The 19,545-nt window shown below is 37.7% G+C and overlaps 1 protein-coding gene across 4 annotated transcripts in view; it reads right to left on the bottom strand.

The window, feature by feature from the left end:
• Positions 1-19,545, bottom strand: part of LOC135705191 (organic cation transporter protein) — a 139,240-nt gene that overhangs the window by 25,378 nt on the left and 94,317 nt on the right. For 3 of the 4 annotated variants that reach the window (XR_010517828.1, XM_065226793.1, XM_065226794.1), the window contains exon 2: positions 4,671-5,077. Coding sequence is in view for 3 of the 4 variants with exons in the window: in XM_065226793.1 (XP_065082865.1) it covers positions 4,671-5,077 (407 nt within the window). In the remaining variant the exon portion in view is untranslated. The remainder of the gene's footprint in view (positions 1-4,670; positions 5,078-19,545) is intronic. The other variant, XM_065226795.1, reaches the window with a different exon arrangement.

Raw genomic sequence — 19,545 nt, 5'->3', positions numbered from 1 at the left:
TTCGAAGATCTGAGGACTTCCCTGAAGTTTGAAGGACTTAACTGAATATATGAGGGTCCTAAATTTAGAAGAGCTTCCCTGAAGTGCATAAGGCTTTAAATATCGAAGGGTTTTCGAAAAGTGTGTGGGTCTTTCCTTAATTTCTTGGAAATTCCCTAAAGTTTGGAGAGCTCCCATGATTTTCGTAGGACTACCTGTAGTCAGGCATGGAAAATCATTTGCATTCATTTCATACATTCATTTACATTCATTTGCCTCTAACTTTTTTCATCAACAGCATTCCGCAAAATGATGTATAGAACTTTTGTAGGTTTTGTTATTAACTACAACTTTTGCTCATAATTTAAATCTGTATCTCTTATGCATCACGAACTAGAGCGGGCAGAACTTGTTACTGTTTTTCAGTGAATGTAAAATACATTCACTGAAAAACAGTAGTGGATTCTGTTCACTCTGGTTCGTCATGTATAAGAGATACGAATTTGACTTGCTGACAAAAGTTGTAGTTAATAACAAAACCTACAAAAGCTCTATACATCATTTTGCGGAATGCTGTTCAAGAAAAAAGTAAGAGACAAATGAATGTAAATGAATGCACGAAATGAATGCAAATGATTTTGCATGCCTGCCTGTAGTTCAATTGACTTCTCGGAAGTTCTAGGAACTTTTTTGAGCTTAGAGAACTATGTAAGTTCAGAGGACTTCCCAAGCGTATTGAAGACTTCTCTGAAGCTCGGAAAAATCCATAAGTGTCATAGGATTATCCTTAAGTTTTAAGTAATGCCTAAATGTCGTAGAAGTTACATTAAATCTGTAGAAAGTTCTGTAAAATTCGTAGTTATTCCCCAAAGATTAAAGGACTTCCCTGAAGTTCGTAAGACTTCTCTGAAATTTGTAGAACTTCTCTGAAACTTGTAAGACTTTCCCGAAGTTTTTAGAAATAGAATTTTTTTATTGAACATGTTAAAGAGGTACTTCAAAGTAGTTAAGCGTCGGTACTGCTTAAGTCTGCTATCAATTAAGCACAAATCATACATGCAATTGATTCGAGAAAAAAATTAAATTAAAAATAAATACAAAATATATTTACTAAATTCTCAGGGTAAATTTTGTTCATCAATGTTTAGTTGTGTGAAAGATTTAGCTTGAACAAAATGGTTAGTTTTGACCTGATTATAAAAAGAAACTTTGACATACATAAAAATGAAAACCTATTTAAATTATTCAAACAAGATTATTTTCCTGGTGGACTTATGAAATTCCTGCTTTTTCCCGGTTTTTCCTGGTGAAAATAAACTCCAGACTTTTTCCCGGTTTTCCTGGTTTTCCTGGTTTTCCTGGTTCACTTGCCACCCTGAATTTACAATATTTGGAAACTTATTTACCTGTTTGTAGCATTACTCCGGAAAAAATAAATACTGAACGGGACTTCTTTTCAGCAGGTACATCCCGAAACTGCGCAAAATGATCGACCCATGGAGGGTTAAAAAAATCAGTGAATGAAGCGATCCAGATAGTTAAGATTAGACCCTCTCTAGTTTAGATGACGAGTTAACGGAGAAATTGGCAGATGTTGCCATATACGGTCCATGGGAACAACATTAAATTGAGTAGGATTAAGTTTTTCTAGGATTTTAGCGCTTCTTTAGTGAGCATTTTGCCAGCTCTCAACTAAAAACCCGAATTTATCCACCTATGGTATGAAGGGTACTTATTCAAGTTTATTTATTTTATTGTCATTATCAGTGACCAAGCCCCCCACCCCCGTGTCATCCAGTGACGCTACGCCACTGCCTGGGGGTACCCGGAATATATCCGGGTGTAGTCTATTTGGTGAGGCTACCAATCACCTTATCATCGTATTTTAATGTGATTTAATGGGTTTTAATTCAATTCATATTCAAGAAACTTCCCCGGGGTACCCGGAACATGTCCAAGTGTGTCCAATGTGGTCTGGAACACTTAACACGACTTGCATTGATCTTATTTTTGAATTCTTAAGTAATTTGATGTGTCGCATGATGGTTTTAATACGTTTTCCGTTAAATCCAGCGTGAAGGCCCATATTCACCGGATCTTATTCCGGCCAAATCTCCGGAACCGATTCACCGATTCCAAAACCGTTCAATAGCGTTCAATCGGTTGAGCGGTTGCTGAGAAACGTGAGCGCATTCATTTCGTTACATACACACACACACACATACACACATACACACGTACACACACACACACACACACACACACACACACACACACAGACACACACACACACACACACACACACACACACACACACACACACACACACACACACACACACACACACACACACACACACACACACACACACACACACACACACACACACACACACACACACACACACACACACACACACACACACACACACACACACACACACACACACACACACACACACACACACACACACACACACACACACACACACACACACACACACACACACACACACACACACACACACACACACACAGACATGTTCCGATCTCGTCGAGCTGAGTCGAATGGTATATGACACTCGGCCCTCGGATCGATAGTCGGTTTTTCAAGTGATCTAAGATTAAATATTGTTAATTTTGGACAATTGATGGTTTTAGTTTCCTATTACAAATTTTATTCTAATTTGCCATAAGCTCCAGTTTGAATAAAATTGTAATATAATTTAAAACAGGAATATTTTCACAATTCTGAGTAAAATTTTACTCAACTGTGTGTTATTTTCTATACCTACACACTAAGATTATTTTACCGAAATCTGTGAAATTTTACCGAAATCTCAACAGCTGAACGTTCAGTGAACAGTTCGGTGATTTATCACAGTTTTCCTGTAATTTTTCAAACGAACATCTGTGAAAAATCACAGCAAATCTGTGAAAAATCACCAAACTGTTTACCGAACGTTCAGCTGTTGAGATTTCGGTAAAATTTCACAGATTTCGGTAAAATAATCTTAGTGTGTAGACTTGTTGATTTTGAGCTGTCAACTTCTAAGTGCTCTATTTACAATGTAACAGTCACCTTTCGCGTCACTAGTGGCGCTAGTATCAGGATAAATCGTGTCTTGGGGATAATAGAAGAGTAGATCATATTGTTGATTTATAACATTTGGTTTTATCATGCACAGAAAAAAAAATCCGGATTTTATCTCCCTCGTTTAATTTTAAACTATATTCGCATAAACAACAACATTGTATGCAAGCTTGCATGCAACACTGCTCGTTTATGCGAAATTTTGCCTGAATGTACATGAAATATCGTGTAAATTTACACTAAATCTAGTGTTAAACACGTGTGTGCCATATATCGCAGAAATGTACATGAATTTTTCAAACGGTGTGGTTTTGAAATGGTTTATAATATTATAATACTTGAAATGCACTTGACAACCACAATAAACAGGGGAATATTTCTTCAAACGCTTAACCTATACGTTTACCCTATTTGTCTGTTGAAATGTTGATAATGGATGATGGAAAGTATAGATTATGAACTAAAAAAACATATTAAAAATTTCATATTGCATTTGGATGCACCTTTACATATGTGGTAAGCTCCAACCGGTATTATCCTCGGATCAAATCCCGATCAAGAATGACAGGCTGCTTTGATTTTTTTTTTTTCAGAGTTAATCAACATGATTCAAAGCCAACATTTTGCAGATCATCCAAACAGAGTCGTTATTAAGCGTTAATCCGAGTTGAAGCTTACCGTCATAAATGAGTCATGCCACACATTGTGATTAATATTCATTGGAAACAGTATAGGGTAGATAGGGGCAATATGGTCCCCCTAAGAGAAACACATCATAAATCATGAAAAACATTCATGAATGCATGGCTGTGATCAACTCATGCTTTGGAATATATTTGATAATATACAGTGTTCAAAATATGGATAAAATATGATATACTCATTCAACTATTATGTTTGAATAATTTCAGTTTTTAATCCGATCAACAACCATACGGGGCAAAATGAGCACTCAGGTAAAAGTTAACGTTTTGACAGGTTTTGCTTGTTTTGTTGGCTGCATAGATTCTAATATTTTAGAAATTTGGAGGCTTCCATCATTACACACAAAAAATTCTGAATTTTAACTATCGCGTAAAATCTCACCTCTTTTAATTTTGAGCTACTTTTTGAGCTAGCTTTTGAGTATACAAGCTTGCATACAATATAGCTAATTTAAGCGATATTACACTTAAATTTAAACGAAATATTGCGTAAATTTATGCCAAATCTAGCATTAATTTTAGGTGCGCTATATCTCGCTACAATTTACATGATTTTTTCAAACGGTGTATCTTAGACATATAATTGACAAATAATGCATATTAGAAGCATTTTCAACAATTTTGTAAAAAAAAAATAGATTGAGCTAATAGGTAATATTCCCAAACGAACAGTGGCCCAACTCGCCCCGTATGGTCTTGCCCCCATATCCCCTAAACACATATTCACACATCAATTTGTATCAGGCGAATGCATATCCTCGCTGTCATCGGGAAAATGCAATGATTTGAACTCGGCCCTAGCCTAGCCCCAGCCAATACAACTACGTATGTCGGTACACCCATTACCCCTCAAACCATCATTATAAGCAACAACATGTTGCAAACACAACGCACCTGAAACGTGGGTGAGTAGATGTGAAACGTGTTGGGCACCTGGAACAGCGACAGGAGAAACGTCATCACAAACTGCCACTTGCCGTAGTCCCCTATCAGGTCCCCAATCACATCGCTGTCCTCGCTGGAGTTTTTATGCTTCCCGTGGGGTGTCTTTTTGCTACTGTTGTTGTGGTTGTTGTTGTTACTGCTACTACTGTTGATAGGGGTGGCATTTTTCATTTTGTTGCTGTTGCTATTCGAGGTTGGAGTTGTGGCTGTTGGAGAGGGACTGTTGTTGGTACTACTGCTATGTGATGTTACTGCTGCTGCTGTTGTGTTGAGGTTCAGCGCTGTCAACTGCTCATCCCGCGAGATTGGTGTCGGCGAAGGATCCGCTGAGGAGTTTTTCGATTTGAACATCTTCACTGGAATAGGAGAAAAATACAGATTTGAATTAGTACAAATCTTCAATTATCGCTTAATCTACGAATTATTTTAGCATTCTACGGCCATCCCAACGATCAATCAAACTGTATGAATCATATTTCCCTATCCCCATCACGGGGAGCAGTCTGTCATTCGCAGGAAATCATCTGGAAATGTAAACATACAACACAACATTCATTTAAACGGTAGCCGCATCGCGGGATCGCACAAAAAGCGGCGCTCACACTTGTCATCATGTTGTCGGTCGGATGAAACTAATTGAATCGTGAGAGTAAACATTCATCCGCGGAATCATTGAAATGTGGTAGGTAAAAGGGAGAAGTAAGGGAGTAATGGTACGCGCTACACCTGTCTCCTGGTTTTCCATCCATCAAACTCGGCTCCGCCCGGTCCATTCCTACAAACCGAACTTGATGGGATTATATTGGGGTAGTACAAATCGTTCAGTTATAGCTACTCGAGGTATCTACTGGCGGCGGACATTGACAGCAGAAAAAACTGCTACTTAGTCTACTAACAATGAATGAACGATTCGCTTCGAATCAATTGATACAATCTTGAATGGGTGCATCTGAGAATGGTGCACTGGTTGATGCTAGGTGATTTTTATCATATGCAGAATACGGGTTAGAATGCAATTGCAATCGCTTTGACTGGAAACGAATGAATGAATTTCATTCAGTATACATAGATACTTATGATAATGGAGCTGGAGCGGAAATTAGCACCTACTAATGACTCAGAGAGGAAGCATGAATAGAAGCGATCAATTAAGACCACAGGTTGTTTCTATTTTTAGGAACAATCGTTCATTTGATCACTGAGCGGAGTTGTGTACATTCATACCATGTTTGATGGAATTTAAAGAATGTAATTTCAGAATTTAATCGATTGCACTCAGATGTACACAGTACGAAAAAGTAATGAAAATGTCGGTGCTTTGAGACCGACAAAAGCAAGCGAAGAATCAGTTGAAAGAGACTAGAAAATGCTAGAGAAAATCAATTCAATCAAACGCACTTTTCGTCGAGTTGCGTCCTTCTTCTTCGCATTTCAAGCTTATCAAACTCGCATATTAGCTTATTGCGTGTTCTCAACTTAGTGTTCTAGTGCCTGCACTTCCAAAAGTTATTAATTGAGAGCTATCGATGCCTGTACCATTTTTGCATTAGTATAATTGTGTGACCCAGAGAAGTCGAGAAATTTTCCAAATTCGGGAATCGAACCCAGTCACCTCCAGTATGGTGTGGCTTTGTAGCTGCGCCTTTACCGACGGAGCTAAGGGAGGCACTAGTTGCATATGTTTCGGTTTCAGTACATTTAATTTTACATGACAAGTTTGTTTACGTTCTATGATTAACGTCAAATGTGAATTTCGTCACGTGTAAAAATAGTAATTTTAAGTGTACTTGCAACGCCACAATCACAATTCAAAACTAACCGTCAGTCAGTTGCCGTTGCCATTGACCTTTCATCAATTACAAACCAGATTGCCTTTTAATCCACTCATCAAATGGTGCCCATTTTACATTTTACGACCATACTAAAGCTTAATAACATACCGCTCTCTCGATAGGCACGTGCTTCCGAGCTACACAGTTGCACTCGCGATGCGCGCATCAAGACTCCATAAAATTTCGTTCCACCACAAGCTTAACCTTGACTATTTTTGCATCCCAATTCTATAGGTAGATAATACTAGCGAGGAAATCATCTATTACCTACGTTTGGCTGCCGGCCCGCAGATGTGTTTGTTCACTTTTCCCACGCGCTCTCCGGCAGTCAGGTTGAAGTTTATCTTATTTCTTCGCACATGTTTAGGTTTTTCCTTCATAGGAGGGGGATTCCTATTTCTCGGAACGATCGATTGTTGATTTTTCCTATTCTTTGACGAAATGTTGCGATGAGGTCCGTTCGCTGTGGGGGTGTTTGTGGTACCATGTGCGCCACGCCGTCAAGCAGTTTGTTTATCCACTTAAGTTACGTCGGTCGTAAGGTTCAGTGACGGAGTGAACCGGTTAGTGTAAAACTTATGAGTAGTTATAGATAATGCAAAGGCAAGATAGTTTCCATAGGAAAGTTGATCATAGCAACTTCCCCGTTTCTCAGAAAGCAAGATTGATTCAACAATATGCTTTGCCACGCTCATTCAAATCGGTACATAAAGCATGGCCCATTTATAAATGGAACATCATCAAATGTGGGCATTTCGGATTTAAAGATTTGTTTCACTCATGTGTAGGATTTGATGTAAAAATTGATGGAAAAATACAAAATCAAATATTCATTGTATTTTCTAAGACATTCCCAAGTAAAAATGTGGGCTTTGTGAGGGTTTTGAAGACCATGGTTTAGACCTGTAGAATGCTTTAAAACTTCTATTCAATTTGCAATGTTCTTCCCACTGATGAAGGCTGCACATTGTAGTCGAAATACGTATCTGTCATGGATACAAAAATTAATTAAGTGGAATTAAATGGAAGATAAACCCTTTTGCTGTTTTATTTAGCATTCCGCTAACAACCCAATTTCATTACTTCATTGCAATGTTGCTTGGGCTTAGGGACTTTTCCTGGACCCCGGATCATCAACCCGCCCACACATTCGTCGTCCACCGTTTTGATAGTCCTAAAGCCCGATTCAAAGTTAATTTGGACTGAATGCGTGAGTTATCATAACTCAAGAATTAAACAACATACACGGTTGATCAAAACGTCAAACAAAAGGGTATTTATTCAGCTTTCAAACGATATGTAACAAGTTATTACATTTCACCGTTTCGAACGAACTGTCGCACTTTACTTGTGATCAATCATGATCTGCACAGTCGCTGGTGACACTGTACCGGCGAACTTATTCCACTTTAAACGCATTTGTTGTGCTTTTGTCACTTCTTTACCGCATCCTCGAAGTTTTCGCTTGACAATTGCCCAATATTTTTCGATCGGTCTGAACTCAGGGCAATTCGGAGGATTAATCTCTTTGGTGACGAAATTAACATTGTTTGCAGCATACCATTCTAGTACCTCCTTAGAGTAGTGGCAGCTGGCTAGATCCGGCCAAAACATAATGTTGGTCTTGTGTTGCCGAATGAAGGGTAAAATCCGCTTTTTCAGACACTCTTTAATGTAAACCTTCGACTTCATTGTGTGAGATGTGATGAAAACCTTGGTTTTAAGGCCACAACTGCAGATTCCTTGCCAAATCATTAGTTTCCGAGCAAATTTATTAGCAAAAACAAATTTATACCTGGAAGGGACATCCCCACGACCAGTTGCCAGGTAAAATTTTCGTCCGTTGATTTGTTTATAATCCATTTTGACATATGTTTCGTCATCCATTAAAATACAGCCATCAAATTTCGTCAAAACTCGTTCGTATAGTGCTCGCTTTTAGGCCACTAAATTTTGTTTCAGGGAGCGATTCGGATGTTTACTGGCACAAAAAGACTTATATCCTTCTCTTGAAAGGATGTTACGCACGGTGGAAAAGTTGGAATCGTATTTCTTTGCCCAATCACGTATGGAGACACCTGGGTTGCTTTTCACGTACCTCAACACCTTTCTCATCAGCTTCCTAGTGTCACTTTTATGATAGATGCGCTGTGCTCTATCCACACTCAGAGTATCCTTGTAACGTTTGATTACAAGACTCACCGTTGGCTTTGGAAATTTTAACACTCTTGCTAGTTTTGAGGCAGACAACGAAGGGTTCTCTAGATGTTTGTGCACAATTAATTTTCTTTTCTCAAGTTCCTTGATCCGTAATTTCGGGATGCGTCGATCAATCGAGAAAAACTTTTTATCAATTTCTTCGTCAATGAAACATCAACAAATGCCTGTCAAACGTTTTTTGTTCCAACCACCAGGGGCGCGGTGGTGTATTAAACCGTGCGTCCAGATTTATTTTGAATCGAGCTTTAATCCACGACCCCTTACCAGGGTTGGATCGCTCTTTGGAGCATCATTACTTCTTAATGAAGAAAGTTAACGTTTAGTTCAATTAAATTTACCTTTGTTTTATAATTATTTCGTTTGTACAGGCTCAACCGAATAAACTTAACGGAGAGAAGATATTATTTACCTTCGACCAGACCCCCTTCACTCTTTGGAATTTATGGAGACATAGAACAGCGACAAAAGGTTTGCCAAGAGACAACGTTGAACTGCATCGTTCATGGAGAAAAAAAACTACAAGGGACACCGTTATGGGGTTGTACGCAATGATGCCGTAGGAATACGTGGTCTTATATAATAAATCTTATTTGTTAACTGCAGCAGAAGCTTGTATTTTGTGTAGGAATAGGAATTATAGCGGGGTTCTCTCTGTTTATACTCTTTAGTATAACGCGCTTGGCATAGATGGCCCACAGCGACTCACGAAGAGCTATTGATTCCGATCATTAGCGGTGCGGCTTCTTCCTCCTTCTATGGATGCTCATGTGGGATGCAGCTCGCTGCTTGCAGGCAGCCTTTCGTTGTGTACTGGAGAACACCACCACTCACCACGCGGGGATTGAATTAACACCGTATGGTGAGACCGGATAGAATTCAACTTTGAAATCTATGTTAGGGAAATCGCTTTTCGTAGGCAATCGATGATAATTTTAATTATCATAGCAACATTTGCACATCCGTGCAATTTTCAATAGTGACATTTTTTTTGTGATTAAGTCTTAATTTTGACAGATACGTAAAAAAATATCATATCGATTCGCGTATTAAGAATTAAAATTCATTATCTCTGGATCAAAATCAGGCCACTTTCATGCAGCAACCGACTTTGGTTTTTTGAAATTTCACCCCCAATGTTGCCTTAAAGTACATGGTATGTTAGATTTAAACATATCTAGATAGAGCTGGAATTAGCCGTAGCAGCTTTTGTAAACAATGACTTCTCTCGATTATTTTTAGGAATTCAAGGCACGTCCACGCAAACTTTACCATCGGGGTAGGAGAAGTTTTAAGGCCGGCGCACAATGCATACGTTTTCGGATTATTTGACAGATAATACATGGGCTAACTGTCAAAAAACCTGAAAACGTATCTATTGTGCGCCGGCCTTTACATTACCTGACGGTGATGTTGATTTGCGTGGGCGAGCTTTCACTTTCAAGACATAATCAAAAGTAGTCATTGTTTACAAAAGCTGTTACGTCCTAATTCTTGCTCTATCTTGATATGGGAACTGACATCCGGTTGATGACCTTGGCAAATGTCCAAAAATACTCTTTTACAAATTTATGGTGGTCCTTATGTACTGGAGAACAATGTTGAACGCCACGCGCCGAAAGCACTGCTGCTGCTGCTGCTGATATGCCGACGACCGGACACCACCACACACTGAATCCGATCAGCGATTGAGGGCAGCCTTGACAGCTAGCTGCTTGCGGGAAGCCTTTCGTTGTGTACTCACCACCACTCACCACGCGGTGATTGAATAAACACCGTTTGGTGAGACCGGATAGAATTCAACTTTGAAATCTGTGTTAGGAAAATCGCATAGCAACAAGTGCACATTCGTCCTATTTTCAAAAGTGACATTTTGAAAAATGATAAAGTCTTAAGTTTATCAGATGCGTAGAAATGTTTCCGTTCGATTGGTGATAAAATTATTGAAAGTCGTCCAGGGGCAGCTGAGTTATTAACGTTCAAAATCGTTCATAATTTTGTTACATGTTCCATTTTAAGTTTTCACAGGGTGTACCCCCATATAGAAATCACAGACGTAGTCCTACGTCAAAATACTAGCCAAAATTTGAGTTCTTTTTACTTGATTTTGAGATGAGCCCCTAACTTGCACTCGTTATTGTTGTCAAAAAAGGAACGAGAGATTTGACCCAACGATATAGTTCAGCCCTATAAGCTACTTGTGAGTAAATTGCATATTCTAAAATTTACGTGAGTTAAACTTAATTTTGGGTAGAATATACTTAAGAGTATGCAATTTTTTTGCCGGTGTTCAATGGAAACTACTATATGCAATTTACTCAAATTTGGGTTATTGGGCTGAACCCGGGAATTGAGGGAAGAGTACTTAATTTTGGGTAGTTTTTAATCTCCATGTTGGAAGAAAACGCGCACACCAAATATGTGCGTGTACGAAATATGCATGTACGAACCCACACCACTGAGCGTACGTTACAACGCAAATCAAAACACGAAGCGCTGTCATCACTCATAGTCATCATTCAGCTTCGACAGCTTCCGTTTGCGTTTGCTTTCACCGGCGTTAACAAATACCTTCGTACGTTATAAAATAGGAACGTAATCATTATTCCAACATAAGGGATATTCTGTAAATTAGCGCTAAACTAGAAAGACTCCCATTAGCATTAGCATCGAACAAGATGCACAATATCGTAGGTGGTAAGAATTCAAAACTATTAAGAGCAAGACGGATATCTATTACTGGACAGATAGACATATCCCGCTCCAACAGTTAAGGATTGTCCTGGCTACGTCCTTACAACTGGTAGGGATAGGAAAGGTATGTTAGTCCAACATTTACTTAAGAGAGATGCAGAGAACTCTACGACCCCTCACAAATGTCTCGGGAATTTAGGAATTATGTTAGTAGAGAAGGTATACCATAGGATAGGGTAAATCATTATTCAAATGTAAATAATAAAGTTAGCAGATTATAATATGTCATCATCATCATCTGCCGCACAACAAGAATATTCTCCGACTTTTCCGTTCCCGCAGGAGAAAATACTTAACTTCCGAAGGAATCAAAAGCAACGGAAAACTGAGTCACAGATCCAATGAGCGGAATACCGTTTACAGCGCGTAAATAGGCTGAAATTAAAAATTATCGATCGCGATGCCACAAATTTCAGGTCCGGGAGAAAAAATCAAACAACGCAGATAGCGATATCTCGTCTGATGCTTGCAAACATGATGAATCACGTTTTCTTTCTCAATTCTAAAACTTCCCGGAAAGCTAATCACACGCGTATAACCGTTCGGGAGGCAGAGTGCCAGCGCTAATCCGGCAAATGCAGCCGAAAACTATGAAAGCGAACGCGCGCACAAAACACAGAGCAAACTTAAAACACAACCGTATCCAAAGGGGTTCAAAACTGCACTAAACTAGAAAGACCTCCATCATCTGCAAATATTCTTGGACAAGTTCTTTGAAATTTAACGAAGTTCGCAAAACTTCCAAGAAGTTCATTGAGTTTTTTTTGTAGAAAGTTCTCTGACAAACTGCACCAAACTTCCTTAAACTGAAATAAAGATCCCTGAAGATCTTGGAAGTTTGCTGAACTGTTTTTAGATCTTCTACAAAATTATCTGCACTTATATGAAGTTTTATGCAGCTCCTCAAAATGCTACGAAATTTCCAAAACTTCTACAATGTTTGCTACACTTCTACGTTGCTCGTCGATTTTTCGCGAAGTTCATCATATAGAAAGAATTTCATGAACTTGTACGTAATTCACTAAACCATTCCAGGCTCATGAGGTTTCAAAAAAGTGTCCTGAAATCATATGAATATCCCCGATTAATAATGAGGTTCCCAGAAATTATATAATGTTTAACTTCTACGAAGATTCCAAAACTTAATTTGAGTTCCCACTTCTACGCAATTTTCTGAACTTTTCCATGAGTTTCTACGAACACAAGTAACGAAAAGTAATTAATTAATTTAGCTTTATTTAGGAGGCTTTCAGCCTTAGGCTGGTTCGCCTCCGAAGTAACGAAAAGTACTGATAAAAGGCTAATTGTCGCTTAAGGAGCTTGGTTGAAAGTGGTCTATAGTATTCTAACCGGCCTCATTTTTAAGTCGTTATAAGAACTTGGTACCATAATTGAAGAGTATTCTAAGCAACTTCTGGTGGAGCTTGAACGGCACTTTTAGAAAATAAGTTAAAAAAAGGTTTTTGTCCACTGTACCAATTTTATATTTAAGCTCGCACTTTTATGAAAGTTAATTCTAAAGTCAGGTCTTTATGAAAGTTTTTCTCCTAAAGGCAGGTATGAAAGTATATTGATTTATCAGCATTAGTAGTAATGTTAGAGCTGTTTGAAGAATTATACCCAGTCCTTCTGCGTGAGAGCCCCAGCACGAACCGCTACGCCATCTGAGATATATTAAAGTGAGCTGTTGGCCCGCCGACTGTTGGAGTTTTCAGTGCCAACTGACTGACTTGAATACGAAACATATCACCTTGTTGAATTTTAAATTGGTGTTTGCCCGCATGGTATTCCAACCACTGCGCCAAAAGTGATACAACACACGGGTTTGAATCCGGGAAATTGCTCTTTGTTTAATTCTAAGAAGTCCCGCTGGGAATTTATTCCGAACTTTCTTGCGGCCATGTTTTCAGTCTTGCCTGAAGTAATTAAGAAGTGCTTACGGATGCTTTTTGGAACTTTGTTTGAACTTTAAGTTGCTAAGAAAACCCTTCGGAACCTTTTTGGAGCCTCGCGTGCTTTCTATAGCTTTTAAAGTAACCAGAAAGTTCTGTTGAAACTTTACATGCTTTTTATGGAATTTGAAAGTAGGTTTTAACCTGCAATACGCAACTTTTGGTTGTTTGGGAAGAAAGTTCTGCCGGAACTTTATTTGGACTTTATGGAACTTGAAAGTTCTATCAAAACTTTATTTGAACTTGAAAGTTCTGTTAGAACTTTATGGAACTTGTCAGAACTTAATTTGAAATTTATGGAACTAGCGCTTTATCGTTGAATGCGGAACTTTTGGTTGCTTGGGAATTTTCCTGAAGCTCTATGAAGTTCTCAGAATATCTACTAAGTTTTGTTAATTTTTACGATCTTCCCTGAACTTCTTAGAAGTCCTTGAAATTTTACGTTAAAGAAAAATCCCGAACTGATAAAATAACGTTATAATATAGATTCTCGAAATTGTTTCTTCTAGTCTATAACATTAAGAAAAGTAGACATTCATAAAAATCAAAAAAAAATCAAAATTTACCTCGCAGCTGCTTAACAAAATACCGGTGTATAAAAAAAACACCCAAAATTCTTGGGGGAGGGGGCTAGATAATTCTGGAGGGGGGCCTGGCCCCCTTGGCTCCCCTATTAGCTGCGCCAATGTAATTCAGAAGTACATAATTAATCATTTTGTTCGACCATTTTCCACAGAGATGACGCTGTTCCACTGGTAGGGAGTGATAAAAATCTCCATATAGAAATTGAGAAGAGTGGGAATAATTCGCTTTCGGTACATATTCAAGTGAAAAAAAGTGAACGACAACCTAAAGAAATTATTTAGAGACTTTGTCGTTCAGTTTTTTTCCCGGAAATTATTGTTAAACAAGCTACAATTAATTAAAAATGATTTTTCCCCATACAGTTTTACCTGCTTTACTACCAGTTCCCAGAGAGCCAAAAAATTCAAATTTGAGAGAGAAAATTTGCTCTCACGACCGAGCTCACGACCTCAATCTCTCAACATGCCATGCCCAAGTAACAATCTAAATGCTTGGAAGATTTATTCTTATTTTATCATTGTTTTATCAGAGCATCCCTTGCAGCCTGTAGTTGTATTACGGCTTTGTGTGCTTGTCATAAAATTAGGCCGTCAAGTCGTCTATAAAACTGTTTTATGACTACTAAATTAAAACTCAGACTTCATAGTTTTACGGTAGCCGTAAGGTGCTTCTGTATCACTACTTATAACAGCAGAATAAAACCAAAACAAAACATACAATTATGTTTTATGGCATACTTTTTTTGACCGATATAAAACATAAGCAGTCTTAGACCTTCATTAAAGCTTCATTGCAACTATCATCTTTATCAAAGGCCTAAGATTCACAGATTAGAAATATACAACAACAATAACAAAAAATACTCTGAAAATTGTTACCAATATAAAAAAAAAACAAATCTATTCAGATACATGAAATGAGAACCCCTTCAATGCTTTTGAATACGATGAAGATGAGACGATCGCCAATTTCAAAAAGGGGAAACTATTAACCCTTACCGCACAGAAAAACCTGTCGTTGGGGATAATGAAACATTGCAGTTCATTTTTGACAAAACTGCCAATTTAGGACTGAACCAAATTAACCACATCAAAAACCAACAAAATTGCTATTTGGACTTTTTACTAACGAATATTTATGAAGATTTCTGTGTGACCGAATCATTAAATCCACTGTGGAAAAATGAAGCATTTCACACACCAATTGTATATTCTTTATTTGTGCATGAAAACCAAAGACCCAACGACTGCGAATACGAAGAAGTCTTTGAATACAAATTAGCAGACTACGAAAAAATAAAATTTAAATTAAACAGTGTCAATTGGCAATTAATTTTAAGGAATGTAGGAAATGTCGAAATTGGTATGGACGTGTTCTACAAAATTTTAACAGAAATATTTTCGAAATAAATTCCTTTGAAGAAAAAAAGACGCAACAGAAACAAACAAAATCCAGTCTGGTATAACAGACAAATAAAAAACTTGAAAAATCGGAAGCAAAAAGCACATAAAATTTATAAAAAACAAACCTGTCCAAAGAACTTCTTTAATTACGTAAAAACCAAATTAAAATCTGACAATTTTCCTCGGAAAAAAACTGCAATCTATTTGCAAATTTTTTTCAAGAAATCTTCTGATTTTCTGAAGAAGATCGCGACCGCGATTATTTTGCATTTTTTCCAGAATTTTCAAGGGACATTGGCCTCAATCAACTTCAAGTGAAGGATATTTTGCAGGCTTTAAAAGATTTAGATGCCTCAAAAGGTCCTGGACCTGACGGAATTCCTCCAGTATTTATTAAATGTCTAGCAATGGAACTCACTGCTCCATTGTTCTGGATTTTTAATATGTCCCTGGAATCTGGAACCTTTCCAAAAACTTGGAAAAGCTCATTCCTAGTGCCTATCTTTAAATCTGGCCGAAAATCTGACGTACGTAATTATCGTGGTATAGCCATTATCTCTTGCATTCCTAAACTTTTCGAGGCAATTGTCAACGAAAAATTATTTCTCCAAATCAAAAATAGAATTACTGACATGCAACACGGCTTTTTCAAGGGTCGCTCGACCTCGACAAATTTACTTGAATTTATAGACTATTCATTGAATGCAATGGATAATGGAAACCACGTACAAGCTCTCTATACAGACTTTAGCAAGGCATTTGACCGCATAGACATACCAATGCTACTTTTTAAATTGCAAAAAATTGGAATTGAGTCAGGGCTCCCAAAATGGCTTGAATCATATTTAACTAACAGCCAACAAATAATTAAATTCAACGGAAAGAAATCGAGTCCAATTCAAGTCACTTCAGGCGTCCCCCAAGGCTCTCATTTGGGACCTCTTCTTTTTATTCTATACGTAAACGACATTCTCAAAAAACTTAAATTGCTTATTTATGCCGACGACATGAAGCTCTTTTTGGAAATAAGAAATGAAGAAGATATCCATATAGTCCGGAATGAAATACACATTTCTACATATGGTGCAAAAAAAGTCTACTAGAATTGAAAGTAATAAAATGTAACTTAATATCATTTAGCAGGAAAAGAACAACTTCAAATATTTCAATTGCACTAGGAAATCAAAATGTAGAAAAATGTGAAAGAGTTAGGGATTTAGGAATTATCTTAGACTCTAAACTAACTTTCGTAGGGCAAATAACATGCTAGGCTTTATCAAGCGCTTTTGCTATAACTTTCAGGACCCATACACAATTAAAACACTATATATCGCCTATGTGAGGTCAATACTGGAATATTGCAGCATTGTATGGTCTCCTTTTTCAATCACGCTCGAAGAAAGATTAGAATCCGTACAAAAACAACTTCTATTATACGCTCTTCGTAAATTAGGTTGGACATCATTTCCTCTTCCATCATATGAAGCACGCTGCATGCTTATAAACATACAAACATTAAAAGAGCGTCGTGAATATGCAATGGTTTCATTTGTAAACGATATCGTTTCGTAGCGCATTGACTCCACAGAACTTTTATCAAAATTAAATTTCCATGCACCTATTCGGCAACTCCGAAATCGAAATTTATTTGCCATAAAACATCATCGCACAAGTTGTGCAAAATACGGGCCATTAAACCGCATGATGGCCTCTTACAATCAATACTGCGAAACCATTGACTTTACAATGTCTCGGCATAAGCTAAAACAAGCTGACACTGCTTAATTTTTATTAAAGAAAAAATTATACTTTTAACCTTTTGTCCAAAGTTGACGAAATAAATAAATAAATTTAAGAAAACAAAACTGTATTCTAATATGTACTAGTCTACGTTGGTTGACGAAATAATTAAATTTCAAATATGAAACTCCCAAGCCACAGTGCGGTGAAGGATCTCATCAAAATATTGAACAAACGGCTTTCCGATACACTTCCGAAAGATCCACGAACCCTTTTTAATACAACGCAGACAGTTTTACTGGCCCGTTCGGCCATGCTACAAAATCAAACACAGTGCAATACTTGCCCAAAGAGATGAATCGAAAGAATAGAATACGATAAGACATTCAAGCACACAATAAACCGCTTCATAAATAATTTGTCAAATCAAAACCACTGACTGACGCTAGTCAACTCATTTGTAAACGGGAGAGACAGCTCAACAGCTGGTAAGTACCAATTGATAACAACAATGGTCCATTTCACTTGGATTACCGCGCGCCTCTCAACTCGACTGGCTTATCTTTTGCAGTTGACGTTCGCCATCACGCCGTCATCGTTTGGACAACAACAACAACAAGAAAAACAACAACAGCGGGACCGATCTCATTAACAGCAGAAATAAATCGCAATTTACTTTCATCTCTCCTGCGAAGTGATGAAGTTCTCACATCATCTCTGTTCGCACTAGCTTTTTGTCACTGATTAGCCTTTTTTTGGTTCGTTTTTGTTGACCAATTGAGAGATAATCAGGATTTATTTGGCAGCGAAATTTAATCATGCGAATTAACTGGACATTGAACTACATCCAATGAACACTCATTCATCTTGTATTAAGATAATCATAATATGCCATATAAATCTCAATTTCGCAACGAAGACCATGTTAATTCTCGCAAAATGACGCCCACGGGTTTCCAAAGAAAATCAGCGGGACATTACGGATTAGCATAATATAATCAATTTTTGCATTAAAGACATTTGCATCCTAATAAAACACCCCTTGCCATCATAACACGCATTCAGAAATCCAGTTTATCGCGTTGCAGCAGATATACACAAGTACAAGTACTAAGCTACAACAGGCAGGTCATTTCATTTTTTTTGTTACCCCTTCGACGAGCCCGTGATCTTTACCAAAAGGGTGAACTAGGGGTTGATGAATTGTTGGAGGTTACAAGGGGGCGCACACTCACACTGTATGTAACCTGAATGATGTGAACAAGCTCGAGATTTTGCTGCCATAATCAACCTGTCGGTGGCACCGATAAACCCACACCCTAAGAAAATGTCATGTAAATGTAGGTTCCCTGAGACCGACACATGTAATCGGCCCTTTTGACATAAGAATCAGTTGAAAGAATCAAGAAAATCAATTCAATGAAACGTTCTCTTCGTCAGGCATGGAAAATCATTTGCATTCATTTCATACATTCATTTACATTCATTTCATACATTCATTTACATTCATTTCATACATTCATTTACATTCATTTGCCTCTAACTTTTTTGATCAACAGCATTCCGCAAAATGATGTACAGAACATTTGTAGGTTTTGTTATTAGCTACAAGTTTTGGTTATAACTCAAAACTGTATCTCTTATGCATCATGAACTACAGCGGGCAGAACTTGTTACTGTTTTTCAGTGAATGTAAAATACATTCACTGAAAAACAGTAGTGGATTCTGTTCGCTCTGCTTCGTCATGCATAAGAGATACGGATTTGACTTGTTAACAAAACCTACAAAAGCTCTTTACATCATTTTGCGGAGTGTTGTTGAACAAAAAAGTCAGAGGTTAATGAATGTAAATGAATGAACGAAATGAATGCAAATGATTTTCCATGCCTGCTCTTCGTCGATTTGCTTATGTTTCGGTTTGAGAACACTTAATTTTACATGAAATGTTTGTTTACGTTCCATGATTTACGTCTAATATGGACAACGTCTCGTGTAAAATTAGTTATTTCTAAGTGTGCATCATACGCAACTAAGGCTGTGTCACCATTTGGTGAATTTTCACTTAAATTTGACAGTTGGAAAAATTTCAAATAAACCTGCTATTCCAGCAGACTTATTTCTGACAGGCAAGGAATCAACTTTGACAGACGCTTTCTCGAAAAACGGCCGATCAACAACATAGGGATTTTCGAACATATTAATTTATTTTCGAAGTGTCAAATTTAAGTGAAAAATCACCAGATGGAACACAGCTTAAATAATGTGGTGATAGGGGCATCCATTAGCCCAGTCGGTAAAGGTGCAGCTACAAAGCAAGACCATCCTGGAGGTGGCTGGGTT

Source organism: Ochlerotatus camptorhynchus, unplaced genomic scaffold (genome assembly GCF_037179485.1).
Source record: "Ochlerotatus camptorhynchus isolate MF236.1 unplaced genomic scaffold, CSIRO-AGI_Acam_v1.1 ptg000261l, whole genome shotgun sequence".
Lineage (NCBI taxonomy): Eukaryota > Metazoa > Arthropoda > Insecta > Diptera > Culicidae > Ochlerotatus > Ochlerotatus camptorhynchus.
This window is presented reverse-complemented; position numbering and strand designations above follow the sequence as displayed.